At 38.3% G+C, this 18,297-nt stretch overlaps 1 protein-coding gene and 2 non-coding genes across 4 annotated transcripts in view; all 3 read left to right on the top strand.

Annotated features, from left to right (window-relative positions):
• Positions 1-205: 205 nt before the first annotated feature.
• The window catches only part of SF3B3 (splicing factor 3b subunit 3), a 53,124-nt gene continuing 35,032 nt past the window's right edge, over positions 206-18,297 (top strand). The window contains exons 1-8 of one of the 2 annotated variants that reach the window (XM_038538355.1): positions 206-355; positions 5,284-5,430; positions 6,473-6,799; positions 7,544-7,716; positions 8,244-8,385; positions 10,732-10,844; positions 13,295-13,432; positions 14,249-14,352. In XM_038538355.1, the coding sequence (XP_038394283.1) occupies positions 5,361-5,430; positions 6,473-6,799; positions 7,544-7,716; positions 8,244-8,385; positions 10,732-10,844; positions 13,295-13,432; positions 14,249-14,352 (1,067 nt within the window). In that variant the 5' untranslated portion in view covers positions 206-355; positions 5,284-5,360. Of the gene's footprint in view, positions 356-896; positions 917-5,283; positions 5,431-6,472; positions 6,800-7,543; positions 7,717-8,243; positions 8,386-10,731; positions 10,845-13,294; positions 13,433-14,248; positions 14,353-18,297 lie in introns of those variants that run through there. The other variant, XM_038538356.1, reaches the window with a different exon arrangement.
• LOC119872072 lies at positions 7,104-7,183 on the top strand. Its single transcript, XR_005360268.1, has one exon. It is a non-coding gene; the product is annotated as a small nucleolar RNA SNORD111 (small nucleolar RNA).
• On the top strand, positions 12,935-13,019 carry LOC119872073. Its single transcript, XR_005360269.1, has one exon. It is a non-coding gene; the product is annotated as a small nucleolar RNA SNORD111 (small nucleolar RNA).

The following is an 18,297-nucleotide window of genomic DNA, read 5'->3' on the forward strand; positions in this document are numbered from 1 at the left end:
CGCCAGGTCTTTGCGGCTGCCCAAGAAAATGCCCGATGGATTTATGTGTAGTTTTTTTTCTTTAAGTCCACTTTAAAGGGCGTATTTGTTTTCTGTTCTCCTGGGAAAAGTGACAGCCAAAAGGTATGTTTAATTTTCAATGTAGAGTCGAAGAAAGAAACATTAAAAAAAATTATATATATATATATATATTCTTCAGGCGCTGGTTGGGGACTTTTTATACGTCGCGCGCCAGCCGGAAGGTCCCTGCCTTAAGAGCTAATGGCGGACGCCGGCTGGTTGGAGGTGGCGGTGGCTTAGGCCTTGAAGGAGCTCAGCATCTGTCGGATATCGACGCCATCCTTCCTGCTGCAGGGTAAAGAAGCAGCTTCCAAACTTCCCCGGACCCGGGGAGGCAGAGAGCGGTCAAGCAGGAGGGTTGGCGGAGCCTTTGGTCGGGTCTTTGAAGCAGGGTAGGCCCGTAAGGTGCCGGCAAAGCGGTGAGGTAGAGGGGAACGCTTGGGTCGAAAACGGTTTCCAGGAGTCCTCTCCCACTTCCGTTTCAAAGGTGGGAGCGAAGCTTGGATCAAAATAAGACTTCTGGAAATTGCCCAGCTCCTAGGCTCTGCGGGAGGTGAGGGAAGGGGCGGGATGGACGTACACGACACCAACTGTAGGGTGGAATGATCTAGTGTGTTGAAAGCGTAAATAACGGAAACCGTTTTTGGTGCCAAGACCGACCCTCTTTTGAATTCGTCCTTTGGTACTCGGGCAGCTGTTTCAGTGATTTTCAGCTTTCTCATTTGTAAAGTGGGGGACAGTAGTATCTGTTTGGAAGACTTCGCGAGGTTTGAATGCGATGACGTTCCTTTGGCACAAGGAAAAGGGGATGGAGGCAGCAATTAGAGGCGCAATTCGTGGCGATCACAGACAGGAGGTAGGATTGCCGGGAAATCATATTTACCAAGTTTTGGCCGTTAGGGGTTCCTGGTATATAGTTCTTGTGATTTTGTGCTGATCTCCCTCCAAAAGGCAACTTCTCCCATTACCTGATAAAAAAAAGAATAGCTGAGGAACCTGAATCCAAGTAGGTTTGAATTCTGGCTGTAATGGATGCCGGCAGTTATAAAAGGAACTGGAAAGTAGATGCAGTTCTTCAGGAGTTACAGAGAATGAAGAGTAGTAGGCTGGAAACTTTTACGGGCTTCAGAAGTGGCCTGTGGTTTCCTCTTTATTTTTCTTTTTAAAGATTTTATTTATTTATTCATGATAGACACAGAGAGAGAGAGAGAGAGAGAGAGGCAGAGACACAGGCGGAGGGAGAAGCAGGCTCCATGCAGGGAGCCCGACGTGGGACTCCATCCTGGGACTCCAGGATTACACCCTGGGCCTAAGGCGCCAAACCGCTGAGCCACCCTTTTTCTTTTTTTCTTTTTTATTTATTTTTTATTTTTATTTTTTAATTTTTATTTATTTATGATAGGCACACAGTGAGAGAGAGAGAGAGAGAGGCAGAGACACAGGCAGAGGGAGAAGCAGGCTCCATGCACCGGGAGCCCGACGTGGGATTCGATCCCGGGTCTCCAGGATCGCGCCCTGGGCCAAAGGCAGGCACCAAACCGCTGCGCCACCCAGGGATCCCCCTTTTTCTTTTTCTAAATAGCAATTTCTTTCTTTTAGTTTAGTCAGTCGTGCCACATGGTTCATGTTGACATGATAGGGCTTTATTATGTTTTCTTGTTGATAACTGCAGTTTTGAAATTATGTTTGAAATTTTATAACCGCAGCAGGTTGTGATAGAACAAATTTAGCTTTGAGAATCACATTCCCTCCTTTTTTTTTTTTTTAATTGAAGTATAGTTGATCACATAACTATTTTTGCAAATCAGAGCCCTTACAACATATTCTTTGCCTCTTTTTCTTCAATTTTAACCTGAGAACAACTTTCCCTGGAACTTCTATAGAGTGTATAACTGCTAGGGATGCGAGTATGTCTGTGTCTCTGTCAGTGCGTTTTCTTAATTTTTCTTTTTGTAGGTCATTTCTCCAAATGCCCTCCTTTTTTCATCTCAACTTTTCTTTTATCTCTACCATTCTAGAATAAAGTTAAAGATGTTTCTTAATTTCAAGAAGGAAAATTTATACCTCTCAAGACCCGTTTCCAAAGTGGAGGGTTTGATCTTTTCCTATTTTATTTTATTTATTTACCTTTATTTATTCACGAGAGACACAGGCAGAGGGAGAAGCAGGATCCATGCAGGGAGCCCGATATGGGACTCAATCCCAGGACTCCAGGATCACGCCCTGAGCAGATGCTCAACTGCTGAGCCACCAAGTGTCCCTATTTTATTTTATTTTTAAAGATTTTATTTATTATTTGAGAGAGCACAAGCAGAGGGGGAGGGGTAGAGGGAGAGAGAACCTCAAGTAGACTTCCCTCTGAGCAGGGAGCCCAATGCGAGACCTGATCCCAGGACCTTGGGATCTTGACCTGAGACAAAGGCAGACTCTTCACCTACTGAGCGAGCCACCCAGGTGCTCCAGTCTTTTCCTCTTCTAACCATTTCTGGGCTGGGCAAAAGCTGGATGACTATTACTGTTATTATTTTTTAAAGATTTTATTTATTTATGAGAGAGAGAGAGAGAGGTAGAGGCCAAGGAAGAAGCAGGCTCCCTGCTCCAATATTGGACTTGATCCCAGGACCCTGGAATCATGACCTGAGCCAAAGGCAGACACTCAGCCTCTTAGCCATCCAGGCGCCCAGGTGACTATCATTTATGAAGCTGTTCACTCATAATTCTCTTTTCTCACTTAGAACATTTTTTTTGTGTTAGTTACACAGTGATTACTTTGGATTTTTCAAGACCTTTAATTGAAAAATAACTTTCATGGCAGTAATTGTATAGTTGTAGTTCTGGGTAATTTTATGGTAAAGGTACATTAGTTTGCAGTCTTAACAGTCTTGTTTAGTGAAAAGAATCCTTTTATGTGATTGTATGGAGAGGCCTCCTGAAATAGCAGGAATTGAGTTTTGTTTCAGTTTTTTTTTTTTTTTTTATGGTGAGTAGATGCAAATTTTAAATTCTAATTGTCAAATACTGTGCTAGATAAGAGATGCAAAAGGAAACTACACTTAACAGTTTTATCTGTTAGATTAGCAAAAGCCTAGTTGTGCAGCAATAGAGGCTCATGCATTTCTGGGGATACAGACTGTTAGAATTTCCTTGTAAGGTAATTTGGTAATATTTGTCAGTATTTCGAATGTATGAGTCCATCAATCCAGCAATTTCACTTCTAGGGATTAATCTTAAAGATATAGTCATACAGGGACACCCTAGGTGGCTCAGTGGTCTGCCTTTGGTTCAGGTCGTGTTCCCGGGGTCCTGGGATCAAGTCCTGCATCAGGCTCCCCACAGGGAGCCCGCTTCTCCCTCTGCCTGTGTCTGTACCTCTCTGTGACTCTCATGTATAAGTAAATAAGGTCCTAAAAAAAAAAAAATATATATATAAATATATAGTCATACATGTATAAATGATCTATATAGGAGGGGTTTTATTTCTCTCTCTTCTTTTTAAGTTTATTGGGGCACTTGGGTGGCTCAGTCATTAAGTGTCCAATTCTTGATCTCAGCTTAGATCTTGATCTCAGGGTCATGAGTTCAAGCCCTGTGTTGGGCTCCATGCTGGGCATGGAACCTACTTAAAATTAAAGGGACACCCGGGTGGCTCAGCGGTTGGGCATCTGCCTTCGGCTCGGGATGTCATCCTGGGTTGGGGGATCGAGTCTTGCATTGGGCTTCCTGCGAGAAGCCTGCTTCTTTTCCCTCTACCTATGTCTCTGCTTCTCTGTGTCTCTCATGAATAAATAAAATCTTACCAAAAAAATGACAGTTTTTTTTCTTTCTTAATCTCTACACCTCGTCTGTGATCAAACTCACCACCCTGAGATCAAGAGTTGCACACTCCTCCAACTGAGCCAGCCAGGTGCCCCAATTGAGAGATTTTCTTTGCAGCAGTATTCATAATAGTGAGATTGGGAACCTAAATGATTATCAGTAGGGTATTGGCTAAATTCAGTGAAGTACTCCATGGCTGGAAAACGAAAATGAGAAAGCTCTTTGTTGCTATCTTCAAAGTAAAGTAATAAAAAGTAAGTTGCAGGATAATATGAGGGAGCCTATAATATGTAGTATTCAAGCACTAGTTAAAAAGTATTAGTGTTAACATATTTTTGTGAAAATATCTGGAAGGACATATAACTAAATAAAATTGATTTTCTTGGGGAGGAGAACTGAATGGCTAGGGAATGGATAGAAGGAGCTTTTTGCTGTGTTTTTAAAGAATTCTCAACCATGTGTGTATAGCCTATGCAATCATAGGTACATGTAGAGCTCCTTAGTTTCTGTGACAGTAAAGGTAAATAGAGTTCTATTAATGGTACAGCGCCTGGGGGCGTTCAATTGGTTAAGTTTGCCTACTGCTCAGGTCGAGATCCAGGGTGCTGGGCTCAATCCCAAGATCAGCTCAGTGGGGAACCTGCTTTTCCCTCTTTCCTCTGCCTGTGTTCATGGGCATGTGTGTGCGTGCATGCATGTGTACGCTCTCTGTCAAGTAAATCTTTTTTTTTTTTTTTAAAGATTTTATTTATTTATTCATGACAGAGAGAGAGAGGCAGAGACACAGGCAGAGGGAGAAGCAGGCTCCATGCCAGGAGCCCGATGTGGGACTCGATCCCAGGTCTCCAGGATCTCGCCCCAGACCGAAGGCGGGGCTAAACCTCCGGGCCACCGGGGCTGCCCTATGTCAAGTAAATCATAAAGAATGAATACTGGTACAAATCCTAAGATTTTACCGCTTGTTATTAATTTGACAGGTGATTTAATTTCTTAATTTTTTCATCTATATAATTAGTATAATAATGAGTTATTTATAGGTTCCTTGAGGGAATAGAGGCAAAGTATACAGCATAGTCCCTGGTATATAGAATACTTCCTAGTTATAAATCTGTTGTTAGTCAGTAAGCCTTACTCTGGGTTCTGCCTTCACCCTGAAGTTCCTATATAGAAACATCTGTTGGACGCCTGGGTTGCTCAGTGGTTGAGTGTCTGCCTTTGGCTTGGGTTGTGATCCTGGAGTTCTGGGATCCGGTCCCTCAACGGGCTCCTTGTGGGGAGCCTGCTTCTCCCTTTGCCTGTGTCTGCCTCTCTCTGTGTCTCTTGTGAATGAATGAATGAATAAATAAATAAATCTTAAAAAAATAATTGTTAAAGTAAGTTTCTCGGCTGATATTTTTCTGCTTTTAGGTCCTCTTAGCTTATTTTGACTCAATATAACTGAGGCCTGATTGTGGAGTTGTGAGTACCTCGGTGCTGCTCCCATCATGTTTCTATACAACTTGACCTTGCAGCGAGCCACAGGCATCAGCTTTGCCATTCATGGCAACTTTTCTGGTAAGATTTCTAGTTACTGTCTTTCTGAATTAAACATGTTCAAGATTAAATAGTTTCATGCTTCAGATTCCATTTCCAAATTCAAACTTTTTTCCTGAAATAAATTATAGAGAAAGTATCTTAATTCATCAGACAACATCATTTATATAATGCTTTACAGTCTCCAAAGCCATTTGAAGTACTTGATCTTATTTGATTCTGAGGGGACCATTGGGAAGGTGACCTGATAAGTAGTGGCCTTGAGCAAGTGAGAATGGATTGGGATGGATAAGAGTGGGATATCTGATAGGCTTGGAAGGCATTTAGACATTAGGTAGTAAAGACCTGTACTAGGAAAGTGGGGACAGATCGAGAAGAATATGAATTTCCAGCCTGGGCAGCAGAGAAAATGATAGTAACATTGATAGCAGGTTAGTTGGGACTAGAGAGGGAGTTTGGGAAGAAGGAATTTAGTTATTTTAAACCAGTTAAAAGTCGATGATGACAACATATCCAAGTGGAATTATGTAGCAAACAGGGAGAGATGGGGGAAAATTGGCTATTAAGCATTTAGAAGTATCAATAATGGTTATGAAGGCAAGTGAACTTTCTTAGGACTGACTTTAGAAGTAAATTATATATTTTACATAACAGCTTTAAAAGTTGTTTGAAATAATCCATCAAATTGCACAAAAAGTTAAAATGATTTTCTAGAACAATAGCCTTAAAGATGAGCTAGAAAGAGCCTTTGGAAATACTTAATTTTACGAAGCTAAACATTATATGTTAATACCATTTGTATACATCTCCTAATTATGCGGATTAATGACATTTTAGAAAAACTAAATGTTTTTTAAAGAACTATGTTGACCATTTTTAAAAGTTTTTTCTTTGATACCACTTTTGTTAAATCCTATCAATCGTGGGAATGAAATAGAATAAGAAAATTTAAAATACTGAGCCCCCGACTTACTTACATTTATTTTGAGGGGCATTTTGATCCATCCAGGTTATTTTTGACTAGTTCTGATTGTTCGTGATCTTTATTGTTTTGGTAATCTAGGAACCAAACAACAGGAAATTGTTGTTTCCCGTGGGAAGATACTGGAGCTGCTTCGCCCTGACCCCAACACTGGCAAAGTACATACTCTGCTAACTGTGGAAGTATTTGGTGTTATCAGATCACTCATGGCCTTTAGGCTAACGGGTGGCACCAAAGACTACATTGTGGTTGGCAGTGACTCAGGTCGGATAGTTATCCTGGAATACCAGCCATCTAAGAATATGTTTGAGAAAATTCACCAAGAAACCTTTGGCAAGAGTGGATGCCGCCGCATTGTTCCTGGACAGTTCTTAGCTGTGGATCCCAAAGGGCGAGCTGTTATGATTAGTGAGTAACTTGCTCTATTGAGTGTACTTCTGACTCTTACAGATGCTCAGTTTAGGGTAACAGTGCTGTGGTCTTGGCATTGTGCCAATAAATTCCTTACCTGGGTAAAGTTTGCACAATATTTGGATTAATGCCATGGTTTAAAGTTACTTTTCCTTTTAAAACAATGGGGAAAGTCGTCTTAACACACCTTTTCTATTGTCTGGTTGGATAAGGTGTTTTTTTTTTCATTTCTATATGTATAGCAGAAAGCCTACAATGAAATGATTTTATATAATTAGGCAGTGAATATGGTTGCTTTCATTAGCCTGAAGTGATGATTCACATTCATGTCTCTTCTCTGATAAATCTTTTGAAGGAAATTCTGTGTATCTGATCAGGCCTCTGGAAGGCAACTCTGGCAAGTGACAAAATCATTAGATCGAAGTTCAGAGAATAAAGCTGTCAATTTTACGAATTATTGTTTCCAGTATCATTAAATCTAGGGGATGCTGAAAAATTATGAAGAGTTAGTGGGATATTGAGATCCCTATTAGGAAATTCTGTTGTTTATTTTACTAATTCCAAGATCCTCTAAGTTAATACACTTGTAGAGTTAGTGCTGGATGTTAATGATTTTTTTTTTTTTTTTTTTTTTTTTGGATGTTAATGATTTTAAAGAAATAATTGTGGTGTGACTCTGGCTGTTCTGTAAGTCCTTTTATCTTCTGGAAATTTTATTTGTTTTGTCTCTTTTATGTATAGGTGCCATTGAAAAACAGAAATTGGTATATATCTTGAACAGAGATGCTGCAGCCCGGCTTACCATTTCATCCCCTCTAGAGGCCCACAAAGCGAACACTTTAGTATATCATGTGGTCGGAGTAGATGTGGGATTTGAAAATCCAATGTTTGCTTGTCTGGAAATGGATTATGAGGTAATGGGGACTCATTGACTCCATCCTCTCTTTCTCTCACTCTCTCCCTCCCTCTCCCCCTACATCCCCTTTAGGTTTCTTCCATTCATCTCAGTGCTTTAATGATTGTTTTCTTCATTGTTGATGTCTTACAGCTTTTGTTTTCCAAATGTCTTACTAATAAGATTTTTTGGGATGTTTCACAGCTTACCTAACGATATAATAGCACTTTACCTTGATTTGAACAGTCATCCTAAAAACGGTATTTATGGGAAACAGCGGTTTGAAAAAGGAAGTGAAACTGTATGTGGGGTATTTTTTTGCAGGGAGATAGTGAAAGGTGAGGCATACCATTTTTGCCTTTACTGGAATGCAGTAGCCTTGAGTAGAGGGAACCCTAGTCCCCAAAATAGGGGACCCAGTTTCTTGTTCGAGTTCTGCCATTGTCTAGTAGTGTGAGCTTTGGTAAACTGTTGAGGACCTTTGCTTCCCCATTTGTAAAATGGAGGAATCCTGATGCCTTTTTTTGCTAATGTACTTCTCTATAGGAAGCAGACAATGATCCAACAGGGGAAGCAGCAGCTAATACCCAGCAGACGCTTACCTTCTATGAATTAGACCTTGGTTTAAATCATGTGGTCCGAAAGTACAGTGAACCTTTGGAGGAACATGGCAACTTTCTTATTACAGGTACTTTTTTTTCTCAGAGCTGTTTTGTATCTTTTTATTTGGCTCATTTTATATGCAAACCTAGGAGAGTTTACTTAATGGGATTTGGAAACTATAATCTATTTCTAGTAAGTCTAATAAGTATCTTGTCTGTTTGGTGAAGTTAGAAGTTCATGGAATGGTTGACTTTTATCTTATGATAGAGGCAAAGGAAGAAAGGATGGGGAAAGTACTCAGCTTGGAATATTGACTACTACTGAGTGCTCTGATATTTTTATTATAGATAGTCACTGTCATTAAGAAAATTAAAACAAATCTTTAAAAAGACAAATGAAATGGACAAATCAACAAGATAAAACTGTATTATGTCTGAATTTGAAAACTTAGGTGAAATAGGAATATTTTTGAAAATTGTTCCCAAATTGACTCTAAGAAATGAAGAACCTGAATAGACCAGCATCCATTAAAGAAATTGGAGCAGTAGTCAAAAATCTTTCCCAAAACATTTAAGGTCCAGAATTTTCAGGGACCTTAAATTTCTTTAGAGATTAGGAAAAAATTAAAGCTATCATACCACTTTATGAGCCTAATATAACTTAAGTATCAAAACTGAGAAAGATTAGTAACAAAAGGAATTCTGTATGCTAGTTTATGGTTATAAATAACAAAACCTGAAATCTTAGGAAATTGAAATCAACTTTAAATGATCATAGCTAAGTAAGATTTTTGTAGGAGTTCAGAGATGTTCACAGTTAGAAAATCAGTATCCGGGGCTTCTGCTTGGCTCAGTCATTGGAGTATGTGACTCTTGGATCTCGTTTTTTTTTTTTAAAGATTTTATTTATTTATCCATGAGAGACACGGGGGGGGGGGGGGGGGGGGGGGAGGCAGAGACACAGGCAGAGGGAAGAACAGGCTCCATGCAGGGAGCCCGATGTGAGACTCATCCAATGACCCCGGGATCACGACCTGGGCGTGAAGGCAGGCGCTAAACCGCGGAGCCACCCAGGCTGCCCTGGATCTCAGGTTGTAAGTTCCAGTTCCACATTGAGTGTAGAGATTACTTAAAAATGGAAGTAAAATTTTTTTTAATTATTTTTTTAAGATTTTATTTATTCATGAGAGACAGAGAGAGAGGCAGAGACACAGGCAGAAGGGAGAAACAGGCTCCATGCAGGGAGACTGACGTGGGACTTGATCCCGGGTCTCTAGGATCAGGCCCTGGGCTGAAGGCAGCACTAAACCGCTGAGCCTACCTGGGCTGCCCTTAAAAATGGAATCTTAAAAAAAAAATCCGTATCAATTTTATTCATTATATAAAAAGACTAAAGGAAATGACTACTTGTACTCTAGGTTTCAGCAGGCATGGGGAAGACAGTGATCCTTTTTATGTGGAGTCATTTGTACTTCGATTGATGTCTAAAGTGAAATCTGTCTTTAGGAGGGAGGATTTTGGAGAATAAGATAGCACTTGTCTTTGAGTATTAAACCTTAGAAAGCAGCCATATATTAAACATTACACATTACATTACTTGCTGTAATATTACCTATATTTCATTGACAAGGGCTTCATTTGTTCAACATTTTGTTGTGTGCAAAGAAAGAATATGGTTCATTCAAAGAACTGGAAGCTGATTGTGATTGGATTGATAGACCTAACAGGCTGGGTAGAGGTTGTGGTGGGGAGGTAACTACTGAAAGATTTTGTTGTTACTCTTTTTGTTTCTGAAGGATTTTAAGCAGCGGAATAATAACTTGCTAAAGATGAACATTTTAGAAACATTACTTGCTTACATTTTGTTTAATTGAATAGAGGATAAGACTATAAGCCAGATTAGGAAGCTGTTTCACTAACCCAAAAGGTTGGCAGCATGAGCACTGCAAAGGAGTTAAAATCAATAGAGCTGTGAAGCGGGAGAGACTTGAGGAGTGACACCCAGGTTTTTGGTTTGGTCTGTTGGTTGATAGTCGTGTTCTTTGAGATGGAGGACCCAGGAGGTAGAACAGATTTGGGAAGGAACTTGAATTTGTTTATGAGTACAATGTATTTTTAAGCTGCTGTGGAATATCATTGTAAGAGTTTCCAATATGCAGTTGGGTTATAGGGCTAAAGATGAGAACTGAGTTTTGGGCTCGGAGCTAAACATTTTATTTTAGATGGATTCTCAGACATCTGGACAGGCTAAGAGCACCTGAACTGTGCTCATCCTTGTGTTATGCTAGTATCAGGGAAAAGAAATACTTTGAATGTTTCTCAGTCTCAGGCACTTAAACCTTCATTCAAATTGTGCTAAAAAGGAGAAGGAATTGAAAGATTAATTGTAAATCATGGTTATGTTAAATCATTGCTAAGTTTTTTTCTGATAGTTCCTGGAGGGTCAGATGGTCCAAGTGGAGTGCTAATCTGCTCTGAAAACTATATCACCTACAAGAACTTTGGTGACCAACCGGATATCCGCTGTCCAATTCCCAGGAGACGGGTAAAAATCTTTGCCATAAGGAAAGATATGGTGTTTGTGAAGTTTCTTTTTTTTTTTGTAATTACGATATAGTGTCTTAGTTTATTTGTTGTGAGGTTTTATTTTTTTTATTTTTTTTTATTTTTTTTTTTTTATTGGTGTTCAATTTACTAACATACAGAATAACACCCAGTGCCCGTCACCCATTCACTCCCACCCCCCGCCCTCCTCCCCTTCTACCACCCCTAGTTCGTTTCCCAGAGTTAGCAGTCTTTATGTTCTGTCTCCCTTTCTGATATTTCCCACACATTTCTTCTCCCTTCCCTGTTGTGAGGTTTTAGTTTCTTTGTAAATCTTTTTAATAAAGCTGGTATTTTAGTAAAAGCAAAATAAATTCTTTGAGAAAGGAAATTAAAAACAGTTTCCATTTTAGAAGAATCTCTGGATGATCAGTTTGAAATTCCTGCAAGTTGCTAGTTTGAAAAACCAGACATATTTATTGGAGGTATTTTCCATTGTTTGTCTTTTTCACCCCATTCCAACATACAGGAAATTTTAAAGAACAGAACAGTGAATTCCTGTTGGCGTTTTACATTCAGAAAAAAGATTGATGGGTGGCTCACCGGTTTAGCGCCTGCCTTTGGCCCAGGGTGCGATCCTGGAGTCCCGGATCGCGTCCCGTGTCAGGCTCCTGCAATGGAGCCTGCTTCTCCCTCCTCCTGTGTCTCTGCCTCTCTCTCTCTCTCTCTCTATCATGAATTTAAAAAAAAAAACAAAGATTGACCAATTTAATGTTTTACTGCATTTGGCTTTTTTTTCTTATGACATAGCTATATGCTTTTTTAGACAAACCGTTTGAATATAAGTTACAGTCATCACGACAGTTTAACTGTTCTTTCACTGTTTTACTGTTCTTTTTTGTTCTTTAGAATATTTTGTCTCACCTTTGCTTTTGGTCTTTTTTTTTTTAAAGATTTTTAAAAATTTATTTATTCATGAGAGACACACAGAGAGAGAGAGGCAGAGACACAGGCAGAGGGAGAATCAGGCTCCGTGCAGGGAGCCCGACGTGGGACTCGATCCTGGGTCTCCAGGATCACGCCCTGGGCTGCAGGTGGCGCTAAACCACTGAGCCACCGGGGCTGCCCTGCTTTTGGTCTTTTATTGACTTTTTTTTGAAGAGTCTAGGCTAATTGTCATGAAATTTGTCCCATCATGTTTTTCCTTATGATTATATCCATGTTAATTTTTTTTTCATGTTAATATTTTTGATAGAATCATTACATAAGTGGTGACATATTTCCTATTTTATCACATTAGGAGCACATAATGTTGGGTTGACTTGTTGGTGATGTTAAATTAATCACTTATGTTAAAAGGTAGTGCCTGCCGGTGCTGCTTAATCATGAAGGTACCTTTTCCTTTTTATAATTGGTGTGGAAGGAGATGGTGAATTTTGAGATGGTAAATAATCTTTATCCAGCATCTTTTCACATAGTGCTTTTCCTCAGTTCAGTTACTACATTGGTGGTTGAAAATGGTATTTTATTGATTTTTTAAATTTTATTGATATTAATCTTAACAGTTTACTGTGGAGATTATTAAGCATATGCAAAAGTAGAATGTAATGAGCTGAGTATCCAGCTTCAGCTAATCTCATTTCATCTCTGCTCCTTCAGTCTCTCCTTTCACCCCTAGTTTTCTATCTTTTTAATATTAATTTATAGGTCCTGGGGTTAAATCTTTTAGGTCTTACTTAGTTGAACTAATATGATAACCTGGGTAAGATTCCATAAATTTTAGAAAATTTGAGAAGGAATCTATTAAATAAATTCTTGGTAAAGTGTGTGGGAAGTAATTCGATTTGGTTGATCAGACATTTATTGAGCGCCTAACTGCCAGGCACTGTAGGTGGCTTTGGGACTACAGAAATGTATAAAACATGTTTTGCCCTTGAAGAGCTGAGTCAGTGAGAGAAATACAAAATGTTGGAAACATAAAACAAAAACCCAACATCATAGTCAAGAAACTCCCTTGGAGGAATCAAGGAAGTTGATATGGAAAAGGGCTAATGAAGGATAATTTGGATGGACGTGTAAGAGTTTTTTTCATAGTCTGAAACGATAACTTTCAATTTCATGTCTTTGACATTTTTCTCTAGAGAAAGTTTTTTGTCTTACTCATTTGATGAGAATGTACAGTGAAATTGTGGCTGTTTTTTTGTACATAGGCTTTGTCACATTTACAGTAGACAAGCATTTTTGGCCATTGTGTTTTATTTTTGGCTGACTAGCTGCTCTGGGTCAAAGCTTGTATAGAGAGGTGGCAGGTAAAAAAAAAAAAAAAAAGAGAGAGAGGTGGCAGGTACTTCTAGGCCTTGGGCAACATGTATATCCATATTGGTAAGGTGCTACATTCCCTAAATAAGAAGAACTCCTTTCTAAATTGTTGGTTCTGTGTTTGACTTCTAGAATGACCTGGATGACCCTGAAAGAGGAATGATTTTTGTTTGCTCTGCCACCCATAAGACCAAATCGATGTTCTTCTTTTTGGCCCAAACTGAGCAGGGCGATATTTTCAAGATCACTTTGGAGACAGATGAAGATATGGTAAGCAGACCATGGATAGAGAAGGAAAACATGAAAAAACACTTTTATTAGGTTTAGTCTGGTTTGATAAAATGTCCTATGGTATTCTGATTTTGATATATTTAAGTAGCCTTATTTCAAAAACTTAAGTGTACATTTAAGGTTCACAAAGTGGTTTTATAAACCATTTGTTCATTGAAACTACTCTGAGATAGGACAATTAATACTTCACAAGTTAATAAAATGGAAACAGTGCCTTAAAGAGTGGTTGTCTAAGGTGTTTAAAGCTTTTAAAATTTGGAACTAAAAAATAAAATAAAATTTGGAACTGGTATATCGAATGTAGATTTTCTCATTTGGTTAACAGATTTCTGGTCTAGTAGTCTCATGAATGAGACCGAGTAGTGCCTCTTCTAGTGAGTAACAAGAGAAGACTCTGCTTGTCTAATGAAAACTGGTAATGACACTGTTACTGTTTTTGTCCTATGGAGGAACTCTGAACAACTGAGTAATTTTTTAGATATCTATTTAGCTCAGGAGTTGGCAGAATTTTTTTTTGTGAAGGCCTAATAGTAAACATTTTCAGCTTTTATGGGCCATATAATCTCTGACTCAACTATACAGCTTTGCTGTTGTGGCACTGAAGTAGCTGTAGGAAGTATGTAAACATTAGGCATGGCTGATCTTGGGTCTTAGTTTGCTAACCCTGGGTTTAGATACTAAGGATGATATTTTATTTGCTATTCTGTTTATGCTGTCTATCTTAAAATACTGGCTACCTTCTGTGACCTAGCTTCACTTGGCCTACATGCTAGAATATTTTTCCCCCCCTTCCAGGTTACTGAGATCCGGCTCAAGTACTTTGATACTGTGCCTGTTGCTGCTGCCATGTGTGTGCTTAAAACAGGCTTCCTTTTTGTAGCATCAGAATTTGGAAACCAGTGAGTAATCCTTTTATTACCCTAGTTCACCCTGATTCCTATAAAAGTTGACAGGTGGAGATGTGGTTGTAAGGCCATAGAACTTTCCACAAGAATGTTACAGTTTTTTCAAAAGTTTTGCCGTCCTTGACCCTTTACATTTTATTGGTTATTTACCCTACGTCAGTAGCTTTGATCAGTACCTTCAGGTAGCTGCAACCTCAGTATTTCTGTTAATGACTAAGGGGCCAGTTCTAACAACTTGAGTGTAACATCTCAATTTTTATGGATAAAAAAACAGTTTCATTTGAGTGCTAAAGTCTTTTTACTTCTGTATCCCTTTTTCTGTGGTGCTAATCTAGATTAGTTCACTAATTTTCTTACTAAGTTTAATTGCTTTTCCTGTAAAATTTAACCTTTTTTAGGGACGCCTGAGTGGCTCAGCGGTTTAGCACCTGCCTTCAGCCCAGGGCATGTTCCTGGAGTCCCGGGATTGAGTCCTACATCAGACTCCCTACATGGAGCCTGCTTTTCCCTCTGCCTACGTCTCTTCCTCTCTCTCTGTGAATAAATAAATAAAATCCTAAAACAAAACAAAAAACAACTTAACCTATTATAGTCATCTCATTCAGCAGCCAAGACCTAACCTCGATGAATTCCTTTCCCTTAACCCTGTGTGCGTAGTCTAAACTCTAGCCTTGGATTTAAGACCAGTATCTAAGTTGCCAAATTACCGGAGACTGGGTCTTGCCTTTTTAGTTTAGGTCTTGCTTTTTTTAGTTCAGGATTTGCCGGTATCTGCTAAAGTCTGCACAGACCACTTAACTATTGCTGTTTCCTCATAATTAAAATGAAGTATTCTAGGAATCTTTGCCATTTCTGCCTTTTCTCAAACTATTCGTCATTTCTTAGACATGCCTGGTACTCATCCTCACTGACTTTATTCTAGCTGTTTATTATTCATTTTCCATATTTATACCTCTTTTGTCATGCTTTTCATGCTTAGTCTGTTTTTTAGTCCATTTCCAATTTTCCAGTTTTTTCTTAACAAGGAATTTTCATTGTAGAAAAGTTAGAAAGTGCAATGCAAGCAAAAATGTCACCTGCAGTCCTTCTACCTGGATATAATATTTTTGTGTAGCCTTCCTGTGTGTGTATATATTTAAACGTTTTTTTGTTTTTTAAGATAAACTTATTTATTCACGAGACACACAGACACAGAGAGGCAGAGACACAGGCAGAGGGAGAAGCAGGCTCCATGCCAGGAGACTCACCCTGGGCTGAAGGTGGCGCTAAACCACTGAGCCACCCAGGCTGCCCTATTTAAATGTTTTTACAGAAATGCCATGATGTGTGATAAATTTATTGTAGCTTGCTTTATTCACACAGCAATACATCATAAATCTCTATGTTAATAAATATAGACCTATAACTCAAACTTCTTTAGTAGCTAATCTTTTTTCCTCCACTTTTTTGTGGTTAAGATACATAAAATTTGCCATTTTAAACCATTTTTTAATATTCAGTTCAGTGGCATTAATTACCTTTATAGTGATGTGTTGCTATCTTTACAGATTTTTTCATCATCCCAAACAGAAACTTTATACCCATTAAGCAAGGACTCCCATTTCCCTCTCTTCTAGCTCTTGGTAACCTAAGTGAAGTCATACAGTATTTGCCTTTTTCTGTTTTGCTTATTTTACTTAGCATAGTATTTTCAGGGTTCCTCTATACTGGGTGTCAGCACTTCTTTCTGTCCCTGAATAATATCTTTTGTATGTATATACCACATTTTGTTTACCTGTTGATAGACACTTGGGTTGTTTAACACCTTTTGGTTATTGTGAATAATATTGCATTGAGCACTGGTATAGAAGTATCTTTCTGAGTCTCTGTTTTAATTGTTTTGGGTATATACCTAAGAGTGGAATTGCTGGGTCACATAATTCTGTTTAATTTTTTGAGGAACCACCAAATTTAGTAGTAGCTACATCATTTTACATTACTAGCAGCAATGCATGAAGGTTCCAATATGTACCAGTTGTTACTTTTCTCTTGATTATAGACAGTAGGTGTGAAATGGTATCTCTTTATTTTTTTATTTGTAAGACTTGTTTTTTATATATTCTGGATATTAATCCCTTACAGATACGTTGTTTACAAATAACTTCTCCCATTGTATAGCTTGTGTTTTCTTTTTTTTTTTTTTTTCATTTTTTTGATATTGTCCTTGATGTTTTAAAGTTTTAAAGTCTTTAATTTTGATGAAGTTCAGTTTATCCATTTTTGTTTTGTTACTTGTACTTTTGGTATTTATAGCTAAGTATCCACTGCCAAATCCAAGGTGATGAAAATTTACGTCTGTGTTTTCTTCTAAGTGTTTTATGATTTTAGTTCATGTTTAAGTTGTTCTATTTTTTTGAGTTAATTTTTTATATGGTGTGAGGTAGGAGTTCATGTTCATTTTTCATTCTTGTGAAAATCCAGTTGTCTCAAACAGCATTTGTGGAACGTAGTACCATTTTTAGCGACCATACAATATTCTGTTATATGGACCTGAGTTAATTTGTTTAAATAAGCTTTTATTTGTTTTTGGATAGACTTTGCTTTTTTTTTTTTTTTAAAGATTTTATTTATTTATTCATGATAGTCACAGAGAGGGGGGGGGGGCAGAGACACAGGCAGAGAGAGAAGCAGGCTCCATGCATCGGAAGCCCGACGTGGGATTCGATCCCGGGTCTCCAGGATCGCGCCCTGGGCCAAAGGCAGGCGCCAAACCTCTGTGCCACCCAGGGATCCCGACTTTGCTTTTTTTAAAAAATTGAAGTATAATTGACGCACAGTATTTTGTTAATTTCAAGTGTACAGCATAGCTATTTCACAAGTTCGTACATTATGTTATTTTTGCTTCAAGTGTAGTTACGCTCTGTCACCATACGATGCTATTACAACATCATTGATTATGCTGTGTGTTAGACATCCATGATGATATAGTTACTGGATTAAAGAATATATACATTTTCAAAACTTTGAATTTTCCTGCTGAAGTTTGTGAGGATTTATACTCTTGCAGCAGTATGTATCCTATGATTTGTTACGTGTCAGCTCTAGGTATGTGCATGTTTTAAGGTTTGCTAATTTAGGGGGTTAAAAATTTATTAACTAAAGAGTTTGGACTTTGCACTTACTTGCCTACGAGTATATTCTCTGTTAATTGCTTACTCACATCTGCTTATTTTCTATGGTATTCTTTAGTAATGATCAGGGGTATTTTGGGGGAGGTGCTTTAACTTAGTGTAAACTCTGGAGTCACCCTGCCTGGTTGGGTTATTATCTTGGCTTTATGTTCTCTAGCATTATGTCCCAGTTTTCTCATTTTCCAAGGGAGATAATAATGATGTATATACTTCACTGGATTTTGTGGGTATTTAATAAGAATACAGATGGGTGGCACTATTACTTTGTGGTGTAAGCATTTAGTGAATATTGGTTGCCACCATTCTTGCTGTTTTACTCTGGCAATGTAGAAGGTCTTGGAAAATGAGTAAAAGAGTAAATAATAAAAAATCACCTGTAATCCTAGGAGTATTTCAGAATAGTCATACTAACACTTGTTGTATCTACTTCCAGTAGTTTTACTTTTTAGTTTTTCTATGTAAGAAGTGCATCATTCTGTAAAAAATTACTACTATTTTTTCAAATAAGCAGTGTATCTTAAAATTTTTTTTCTATCATAAATATTTTTCACTTAAAATTTTTATTACGGAAAGTTTTTAATAGGTACAGGAGAGAGAATAGTATAATTAATGAATCCATATGTGCACATCATTCAGCTTCAACAAAGACTAACCATGGTCAGTCTTGCTTTATTTATGCCCCACTGCTCCAAAATATAATTGAGAATACTAATTTCTGGGTGCCTGGGTGGCTCAGCAGTTAAGTTACCTGCCTTCAGCTCAGGTTGTG

Source organism: Canis lupus, chromosome 5 (genome assembly GCF_011100685.1).
Source record: "Canis lupus familiaris isolate Mischka breed German Shepherd chromosome 5, alternate assembly UU_Cfam_GSD_1.0, whole genome shotgun sequence".
Lineage (NCBI taxonomy): Eukaryota > Metazoa > Chordata > Mammalia > Carnivora > Canidae > Canis > Canis lupus.